The following is an 11,034-nucleotide window of genomic DNA, read 5'->3' as shown; positions in this document are numbered from 1 at the left end:
GTGTGCCGGCTGAAAATATGTTCTGTCATTAGAGATAAATATCATCGTTCACCCAAAATTGTTACTGTCATAGAAGACAGCCACTAAGTGGCTGGTTTGAGAAAAGGCCTCTTGTCTTCGTTTTGAATTTTAGTAGAGTAATTATTTTGTTCTATATCCTAAATTTCTACTAATTCGTGTTCTACTTTTTCTTTTCTGTCTCTATTGTTGCTTAAAAAAACAATTTTCAGTTTGATTTTCCCTTTCATTTTAGTTCGCTCGTATTGGTCATGCCTGTCCATAAATGCAATACCCCGTCGTTCTCTAGCTCGGTGTTCCTTCTCACTCCCCGTGGCACTAGTTGAGTTGAATAGAACCAATTTTTGTTACAATATGTCAATATCTGATTATTCCGAATTGAATTTGACTGTAACTAAATTTTAAACAACCCAACCGAATTAAATCTGACCCAAATATTCTGTTTTTGCTTTTTTATTGTAAGTGTCCTTGAAAGTTAACCGTCATCACAAAAGAACAATGTGGACGGTGAAATTTTTCATCAGCAGATTTAGAGCTCGTTTTTTCAACAACTTTACTTGCAAATAAACAATCATTACTTCATTTACAAGTTGAGGTTTGTTTGCAAATTTTGGGAAAGAATTTGAACTTCACGTTGACATAATTATGTCAAATTGAACTAGTGATTTGGAGCGTATTTCAACTTCAAACAACTTTTTTCCCAAGTTCCATTTACAAATTTCAACTTTTGCGGACTTCCTTTTTATCTTGAGCCGAGGGGCTATCGGAAATAGACTCTCTAACTTCTCAAGGTAAGGGTAAGGTCTTCACACACACTACCCTTCCCAGATCACACTCGTGTGTGATCTTATACTGGGTTTGTTATAGTTGTTGTTGTTGCAAAATTTCTTTTCAGAAAATAATATAACTGTCCAAATATAATTACAACTTTCATAACTCTTTTTGACTTCAACTTCAAATAATCTTTTTTTGTCAGCGTCAACTCGATTTTTTTCTGTATACTTCACTGCCCAGTTCTAGCTTCAAATGTTTGTGGGCTATATTCCTGGAGTAATGCTAGGCCCAAAATTTCCCAAGCCTGTACACTACACTGGTTGGGAAAATACAGAACAGTATGAATATAGATGAGGCTGAAAACTATCATCTTATCCACCACCATACTCATCACCAAAATCTAAGAAATGCAACTATTTTTGATATGTGCTTAACTACTCATGTTGTTTAATTTGTCTATTATACATTATAGCTGCAACTCACTGCGGTAGAAAAAGCAGAAGCTTCTTTTCCAATGGAGACACAATTGTGGCGCAATAAAACGCACAATTGTATTGGTACGTACCCCACTCGAAACCTAGCACTTTCTTTGGGTTCGGTCTCATTCCTCTTCCTGTTTATACGTAGCTACACAGTGGCACATCACCTCTTTTCTGCGTTATTGATGGTGAAACACAAAATGTTTTGATTGCTTTAATTCCTTTTATGGCAGGGATTGAGACAACGAGACTCCAAAATCAGCTTCCATTTTTACATAGAAGGTGGCAGCAACCTTTTTTTCAGCCGTTTAATTCCTTATTTTTCCACAGTGTAACTTTTCGAAGCATTCACCTCAATGCAACAAAGGTATCTTTGTCTTCCTCGTTGTATTAGAAATCGATTAGAGAACTTGGTACATACCTCAGTGCAACTTGTTTAATTTCTAATTCCTCACAAGAGTTTATATTTAGTACATACCTCTCTGGTCCATATTATCTACTTTTATGAACTTTGCACGGTTCTTAAGGAAGACGTTTAGTACTTTTTTTCACACAAGAATTTATTTTTAGAACATACATCCGGTCGTTCATATTATCTGACTTTTAAGATTTTTGCATGACTCTTAAGAAAGATATTTGATTGACTTAGTTATAATAATTTTTGTCTAAACCACCCTTTATCTTCTTTTTTAAACGTATCACTTAATTAACACTTTATGATCGAGGAATAAGGGTGAATTAACACACACACACCGACAACAAAAAAACAAGCACTTCTTGTTGTTCTAAAACATCAAATATTTCGGAACAAATTTAGTTTGGCAGGACAAGTAACATGGACAGGAGGGAGTATTCAGTTTGAATTATAATTCCAAAACTGAAAATTCTACTGTTTTTGTGTCTAAACTAATTCAGACATTGGCTACAAGAAGGAGAAGAGCAAACATACAGACAGAGACTTATGTGCTAATGGAACCTGGTAAGTCCGAGGAGTTTGTAAGTGAGGAAGAATTAAGGGAGAGGTTAAAAGGGTGGCTAGAAAATTGGCCAGGCAATGAGTTACCAAAGGATCTTGCTAGATTTGAAGAAATTGATGATGCAGTTCAATACCTAGTAAAATCTGTTTGTGAGCTTGAAATTGATGGAGATGTGGGTTCCATTCAGTGGTACGAAGTTCGTTTGCAACAAGACATGGAATAGTGACTAAAATCAAGCCTAAGCTACTTGCTGCTTCTTGTCATTACTTGTCGGATTAGAATGTAATTAGTTGTTTCTATCTATTAAAACATATTACTAATTCTTTCGTCTCATTCTATCTATAGTAATAATTTAGTCATCATCATCTGTTCTAGTGCTTATATTCCTGGACGGACGTACGTTGTGGATAGTAGATTAGGTATACTCACTACTTTCGAATTGAACTATATGGGATCGTCTGGTAGGATGTATTAGCTTTAGTACTGTTAATTCTTTATTTGATACACTTTCAATTTATGTATTAATTATATACACCCTATTTGATACTATCCTATGTAAAATAATACATATATAGCAAACTATGAAATTAGCAATACCAAGACTATTAATACACGCATAAGCATGGTTAAAGATAAAATTACCCTTGAAGTCCCTCAAATCTAAAGAATGTGGAGGGCAGTTTTGTAAACAAATAATTTATAAAAAAAATTATACAATGCATATCATTTTTAATACACTACACCAAACAAAGAAATAATCTAGCATAACTAATCCTCACATTACTAATACCCGCATTACTAATACACTTTATTCACTACTATTTTATACACTCTACCAAACGACCCCTATAAGTTTAAGTGTGTGTATATATATATATATATACATACATCCTCGCTTTAGACCCAGCTCTGCGACAAGAACCAATTCTTAATGGGATATCTTATGTAAAAGTCAACTTAATGTATGCTAATTATCTTACTAGGTTCAATAACGTCCACTTTGTAAGGAGAGGCGGAGCCAGGATTTGATTCTTGTGAGTTCAGAATTTTAGTTTTTTAAAGTTACTAGGTTCTAACTTAAGAATTTTTACATATTCAATGATTTTTTAAAGACAAATATAAAATTTGGACTAAATTTAATTGGTTCGGCCGAACCCGCAGCCGAAGGGCTGCCTCCGCCCTTGTTTGTAAGAGAAAAATTCCTTAAAAGATAGTGGTATTTGTTTTTCATTTGTGCTTTGAAAAAATAAATATTTAGTACATTAAAATAGATTAATTTTCATTAGAACAAAAGCATATAGAAAATTTATAAAGTTAAACTTAATTAGGTTGGAAATGAGATATAAATATACAATTTGTTGATTTAGTTTGATGTCTTTTAGCCAAAGTAAAAAAAAAGCAGAAAGGTTGGCTAGGGAGGGGTCTTTTTCACCTTAAACCAAGGTAATTATTTTGTTTCAATTCATGTGACCATTACTTTTTTAGCCTATTTCAAAAAATTATTTCTAGATTTGAAATAATTTAAAATTTTATTTTATCCTTAATGATAAATTTTATAATCAAACAAACATTATGATATTTTTAAATAAAAAATTTCAAAAGCGTGTTTTCTATTCTTTAAAGTCTGATTTCTATTAATCATTCTTAATGATGAAAACAAAAACAAAAATCAGAGTCGAATTCGCATTACGAACTCTTGTACATAAATCAATGTTTAAAAATAGTAGGCCGGATTCAAATTTTACTTTTTCTTCATGTTCTCGGGTGGGGCGGGTAGGGCTGAAGGGGGTAAAGGTACTCTTAAGTTGAGAATCGGGTCCTGAAACATAAGGACATTGACAGAGAAATCTAATGAGTTAGCTAAGATTCTCCTGAAGAGGAAATTTATATAGCCTTTGTCCAGGAGACTAGATGGGTGGGTACTAAGGCTCGAGATGCAGATGAGTTTAAACTATGGTACTCAGGAGGTGTAAAGTGTAGGAACGAGGTAGGTATTTTGGTTGATAGGGAACTCAGAGAGCTAGTGATAAATGTGAGACGCTTGAATGGTAGGTTGATGACTATTAAGCTAGTCGTTGGAGGGCAACATATTCATGTTATTAGTGCTTATATACCTCTTGCGGACTTGGGCGAAGAGGTTAAAAGACACTTATGGAAGGATTTGGACGAGGTTTTGCAAGGTGTCCCACACTCCGACAAGCTGTTCATAGGTGTAGATTTTAATGGCGTTATTGGGGCGTCTGCTAGCGGTTACGACGAAGTGCATGATGACTTCAATTTTGGATATAGAAGTGAAGGAGGTACTTCGCTTTTGGATTTTGCTAGTGCTTTTGATTTAGTTATAGCTAACTCATGTTTTCACAAAAGGGAGGAGCATTTGGTCACCTTCCATAATATGGTGTCCAAGAGCCACATTGATTATCTTCTCTTCAGAAGGTGCAATAGAGGTCTATGCTCAGATTGCAAGGTTATCCCGACCGAGAATATAGTAACCTAATATAGCCTCTTTGTTATGGACTTAGAAATTCAGAGGAGGAGGAATAAGAGGGTCGCGTGTGGCCAACCAAAGATCAAGTAGGGAGTCTTGACTAAGGATATCGCCCTACAATTAGGGGAGAAGTTGCAAATAATAGGGGCCTAGAGGAGTAGTAGGGACACATGTAATATGTAGACCTCGACAGCGAATTGCATTTTGGAAGCCGCTAGAGAGGTGCTAGGGGTCTTGAAGGGTCACCCTAATGGACACAAATGATACTGGTGGTGGAATGGACAAGTCCAGAAAAAAGTGAAAGCCAAGAAAGCAGTATTGTTACATCCCGTACTTTAATATTAAGATGTGTCGTAGTAATCCATATGAGCTTGGAGGTACTAAGACAATTCATGAGGTTATAGAAGGTTTGCGACTATGTTATTGTAAGACCCCGTAAGTTTAATAACATTGATACCGTTATATACGTTTGATATGGTATTTATTTTGAGTGGAACATTTTTTGTAAAAAAAAAAGTTTGAAAAATATGATTTTATATAGTTATTAATATTACTACTTTCGAATATGCTTTAAATAATACACATAATATGAGAAAGTTTATGAGATTTTCTTTATTGTAAAGATAGAAATTATTTTCTCACACGAAAAGAAGGTTATATTTTTATCATTTTAAGAATTAAGCGTAGGAAAATTTGTACTCTTTATATGAGATTAGGAAAATTAGAAATTGAAAAAATATATATTTTTACATGGATTTTTTTAATGAAACAATAGTGTATGTATTGATTTTATATGGTACCACGTAACCATGATAGTAAAATATATAAAGTGTGTTAAAGTGAGTAGTATTTTAATTAATTTGAGATAATTCTTAATTATGTGATAATTAATTAATTGTGGGATAGATATAATATTAAATATGATTAAGTGGATAAAGATTTTTTCTATAAGATGCCACATGGCACTAAGCTAGCAATGTGCATGATGAGTCATAACACATATGATGCCTTTATTACACATGAAATATGTTTTAGAGATAAAGAAGGAAGAAATTTTGGAAAATGCTAATAACGGTTAGAAACTCATTTTCATTTATCTATTGCACTTCACCTTTGCTCAACTGTTTGAAACGTTGCTTTTTTCGGGGTATTTGGTGGCAACTTGTCACAAAACTCGAAATGTTTAGCACATGGATTTTGATCTTTGTGAGAAGATGAACAACACTGAAAATTGAGAAATGAAAGTCTTTTCGTTATATAATTCTACTCGAACAGATAGTCAAACACTCGAACACTTAATATTTGCCTAGTTGAAGTGTTATTGCCGATCATTCCATCATGCATTTCTGGTAAATAGTAAATTTGTTGCTTCCCACCCTGTATATTCCCCAATCTCTCAAGAATATCATATGGATTTTTTCCTACTCCCATCTTGCCGTCACGTAATTTGTCGCAATTGACGTGTGTTAGAGGGATTATCAAGAGAATCAACTCAAGTATGTTAAGGCTATCCCTTCTTTCTTTTGGCATGATCCAAGTAATAATACATAAACGTAATGCTATTTCATAAGTGTTTCTACCCTTAGCAGTTAAGGATGACTATGTTATTCATTCCTGTAAAGTGATATTCAAGCATGTGTAAGTATGTTCCTAAGTCTCTATTGAGGTATATGACAAAGATGTTAACGTTTATAATATAGTAATACATGCATCTTCATGCATATGCATTTACCACCGAGCTACGACCGGTTGGGTAGTTACATATTTACCACCGTGCTACGGCCGGTTGGGCAGACATGCATTTACCATCGGGCTAAAGCTGGTCGGGCAGTTACCACCGGTTTGGGCAGTTATGTATCATTATTTGCCACCGGTTGGGTAGTCATGCATATTCATTTACCACCGAGCTACGGCCGGTCGGGCAGTCATACATTTACCATCGTACGATGATCGGTCAGGCAGTTACCACTGATCAGTTGGGCAGTCATGCCTCATACAATATGGATAATGGAAATAGTCTCAAAGAGAAGCATTATATATATATGTAAGTATAATAAGTATGCATATACGGTGACACTTCAGAGATTCAGGTTGATTCTTATATGTCTTTAATTAAAGTTAACTCATTGTTATGTTTCGGTTTTGCTTTCCATACTCAGTACATTATTTGTACTAACGTCCTTTTGTTAGGGACGCTGCATTCATGCCTTCAGGTATAGACAATGAGTTTGACGAGCCCTCATAGTAGACGAGATTGACATTCAGGGAAGGATCGTTAAACTCCACTTCATTCGGAGTGCAGCCGAGTCTATGAGTCATCGTGTCAGAGTTTTGCTAGACTTATGGGTAGGCTGGTACCCTGTCCCATTTGATGCCAGTTAATTTTAGAGGCTTTGTAGACAGAGGTTCATTTTGTACAGTATGTCAGAGGCCTTGACGGCCCATATGCATTCATGTTTTAAGAACGATTATTCATTGAGACAATATTTTTCCACTTATAGTTATACATTACAAATTGTGGCTATGTTGGCCCATGATAGTTGCAGAAGAAAAAAAATGAGTTATAGAATGGTTCGCTCGGGCCAGTGCGACATCGGGTGCCAGCCTCGCCTCCCTAGGTTTGGGTCATGACAAAGTGATATTAGAGCAGGTCGTGTTCTAGGGAATCTACAAAATCCTGCCTAGTAGAGTCTCACTTATAGGAGTGTTGCGCGCCACATTAATAACTGAGAGGCTATAGGACATTTAGGAAATGTTACCCTTCTTTTGTTTCCAGATCGTGCCATAGAGCTAAGTCGTAAGAAGTTAGTATGAAGCTTTCGCTAGATTTTTTATGCACCAGAGGTGCAGTTATCACAGTAGAGCTTAAAGTTGTAATGTGTAAGGGAGATTATAAAAGAAATGGAAGATACGATGCAAGATTGAAAAGTAAGTAAGGTAAAGGTGAAAAAAATACGAGATACTCAAGTACAAAATGTTGTGAATAGTCGAGACTTCAGATATAGTTTGGGTTTTAGTTTAATTTACAAAGCAGAACCTAGTGAAAATTTTGTAAATCTCTAAGAGTTAGCATTCAAGGACGAATGTTTCTAAAGAGGGGAAGGATGTTACATCCCGTACTTTAATATTAGGATTTGTCGTAGTAATCCATATGAACTTGGAGGGACTAAGACAATTCATGAGGTTATAGAGGATTTGCGACTATGTTATTGTAAGACCCCGTAAATTTAATAATATTGATATTGTTATATACGTTTGATATGGTATTTATTTTGAGTGGAACATTTATTGTAAAAAAAAGTTTGAAAAATATGATTTTATATAGTTATTAATATTACTACTTTCGAATATGCTTTAAATTATAACATAATATGAGAAAGTTTATGAGATTTTCTTTATTGTAAAGATAGAAATTATTTTCTCACAAGAAAAGAAGGTTATATTTTTAACATTTTAAGAATTAAGCGTACGAAAATTTGTACTCTTTATATGAGATTAGGAAAATTAGAAACTGAGAAATATGTATTTTTACATGGATTTTTTTAATGAAATAATAGTGTATGCATTAATTTTATATGGTACCACATGACCATGATAGTAAGATATATAAAACATGTTAAAGTGAGTAGTATTTTAAGTAATTTGAGATAATTCTTAATTATGTGGATAATTAATTAATTGTGGGATAATTATGATATTACATATGGATTAAGTGGATAAAGATTTTTTCTTTAAGGTGCCATATGGCACTAAGTTAGGCCAAGGTGGCACCAATGTGCATGACGAGTCATAACACATATGGTGCTTTGATTACACGTGAAATATGTTTTAGAGATAAAGAAGGAAGAAATTTTGGAATATGCTAATAACCGTTAGAAACTCATTTTCATTTATCTATTGCACTTCACCTTTGTTCAACTGTTTGAAACGTTGCTTTTTTTTGGTCTATTTGGTGGCAACTTGTCACAAAACTCGAAATGTTTTGTACATGAATTTTGATCTTTGTGAGAAGATGAACAACACTGAAAATTGAGAAATGGAAGTCTTTTCGTTATATAATTCTACTCGAAGAGATAGTCAAACACTCGAACACTTAATATTTGCCTAGCTGAAGTGTTATTGCCTATCATTCCATCATCCATTTATGGTAAATAGTAAATTTGTTGCTTCCCACCCTGTATATTCCCCGATCTCTAAAGAATATTATACAGATTTTTTCCTACTCTCATCTTGCCGTCACGTAATTTGTTGCAATTGACATGTGTTAGAGGGATTGTCAAGAGAATTAGCTCAAGTATGTTAAGGCTATCCCTTTTTTCTTTTGGCATGATCCAAGTAATAATACATAAACGTAATGCTATTTCGTAAGTGTTTCTACCCTTAGTAGTTAAGGATGACTATGTTATTCATTCCTGTAAAGTGATATTCAAGCATGTCTAAGTATGTTCCTAAGTCTCTATTGAGGTATATGACAAAGATGTTAATGTTTATAATATAGTAATACATGCATCTTCATGCATATGTATTTACCACCGAGCTACGACCGGTTGGGCAGTTACATGTTTACTACCGTGCTACTGCCGGTTGGGCAGACATGCATTTACCATCGGGCTAAGGCTGGTGGGGCTGTTACCACCGGTTGGGCAGTTATGTATCATTATTTACCATTGGTTGGGCAGTCATGCATATTCATTTACCACCAAGCTTTGGCCGGTCGGGCAGTCATACATTTACCACTGTACGACGATTGGTCAGGCAGTTACCACTAATCTGTTGGGCAGTCATGCATCATACAATATGGATAATGGAAATAGTCTCAAAGAGAAGCATTATATATATATGTAAGTATAATAAGTATGCATATACGACAACACTTCAGAGATTCAGGTTGCTTCTTATATGTCTTTAATTAAAGTTGACTTATTGTTATATTTCAGTTTTGCCTTCCATACTCAGTACTTTATTTGTACTGACATCTTTTTCTTAGAGACCCTGCATTCATGCCTGCAAGGATAAACAATTAGTTTTATGAGCCCTCATAGTAGATGAGATTGACATTCAGCGAAGGATCGTTAAACTCCACCTCATTCGGAGTGCAGCCGAGTCTATGAGTCATCGTGTCAGAGTTTTGCTACAGACTTATGGGTAGGCCGGTACCTTGTCCCATTTGATGTCAGATAATTTTAGAGGCTTTGTAGACAGAGATTCATTTTGTACAGTATGTCAAAGGCCTTGAAGGCCCATATGCATTCATGTTTTAAGAACGATATTCATTGATACAGTATTTTTCCACTTATAGTTATACATTACAAATTGTGGCCATGTTGGCCCGTGATAGTTGCAGAAGAAAAAAATGAGTTACAGAGTGGTTCGCTCGGGCCGGTGCGATATCGGGTGTCAGCCACGCCTCCCTAGGTTTGAGGCGTGACAAAGTATATTTGAAGCTAGTAGAAAGCAGAGATGAGGATGAGAGGAGTATGAATAGGGAATGGTATAAGAAATCTAAGAATGAGGCAAAGTTAGTCGTTCGGGAGGCTAAGCATGTAGCATTTGGATGGTTGTATGGAGAACTTGGGTCCAAAGGCAGGGACAAAAAGCTACAAGTGCTAGCCAAGGAGAGGAAGAGGAGGATCGTGACCTAGACCAAGTGAAGTGCATCAAATTCAAGGATGACAATATATTGGTGGATGTCGCACTTATTAGACGTAGATGGCAAACGTACTTTCATGAACTATTGAATGACGAGGGGAATAAGGGACATCATGATGGGGGACTGAGGTTCTCTGAGAGTCCCCGTGAATTTTGGTATTGTAGGTGTATCAAGTTTGAAGAGGTTATGGGGGATATGCATAAGATGAGCAGAGGTAGAGCGACTGGGCCAGATGAGATCCTTGTAGAATTTTGGAATACCGCAGATAGAGTAGGCTTGGAGTGGCTTACTAGGTTATTCAATGTCATTTTTAAGATAGTGAAGATGCTTGAAGAGTGGAGGTGGAGTACAATGATTCCATTGTATAAGAATAAGGGATATATCCAAAATTACAACAACTATAGGGGCATCAAGTTGCTAAGTCACACCATGAAAGTTTGAGATAGGGTGGTGGAAGTTAGGGTGAGGAGTAGTGTATCTATTTTCGAAAATCAACTGGGGTTCATGCCTGGACGATCGACTACTAAAGCCATTCACATTATTAGGAGACTGGTGGAGCAATATAGGGATAGAAAGAAAGACTTGCACATGGTATTCATTGACCTAGAGAAAGCTTATGATAAAGTTCTGAGGGAGGTGTTTGAAGGT

At 35.4% G+C, this 11,034-nt stretch overlaps 2 protein-coding genes across 2 annotated transcripts; both read left to right on the top strand.

Annotated features, from left to right (window-relative positions):
* Positions 1–1,156: 1,156 nt before the first annotated feature.
* LOC107787887 (protein CHLORORESPIRATORY REDUCTION 7, chloroplastic-like) lies at positions 1,157–2,613 on the top strand. The gene is made up of 3 exons (XM_016609502.2): positions 1,157–1,349; positions 1,505–1,638; positions 2,187–2,613. The coding sequence occupies exons 1-3, from the start codon at positions 1,307–1,309 to the stop codon at positions 2,469–2,471; spliced, it is 462 nt and encodes a 153-aa protein (XP_016464988.1). The 5' UTR covers positions 1,157–1,306; the 3' UTR covers positions 2,472–2,613.
* A 7,677-nt stretch (positions 2,614–10,290) lies between these two features.
* LOC142176541 (uncharacterized) lies at positions 10,291–10,827 on the top strand. The gene has a single exon (XM_075244498.1). The coding sequence runs from the start codon at positions 10,291–10,293 to the stop codon at positions 10,825–10,827; it is 537 nt and encodes a 178-aa protein (XP_075100599.1).
* The last annotated feature ends 207 nt before the right edge of the window (positions 10,828–11,034 follow it).

Source organism: Nicotiana tabacum, chromosome 3, assembly GCF_000715075.1.
Source record: "Nicotiana tabacum cultivar K326 chromosome 3, ASM71507v2, whole genome shotgun sequence".
NCBI classification, from domain to species: Eukaryota; Viridiplantae; Streptophyta; class Magnoliopsida; order Solanales; family Solanaceae; genus Nicotiana; species Nicotiana tabacum.
Note: the sequence above shows the minus strand (reverse complement) of the source record. Positions and strands in the feature narration are given on the sequence as shown.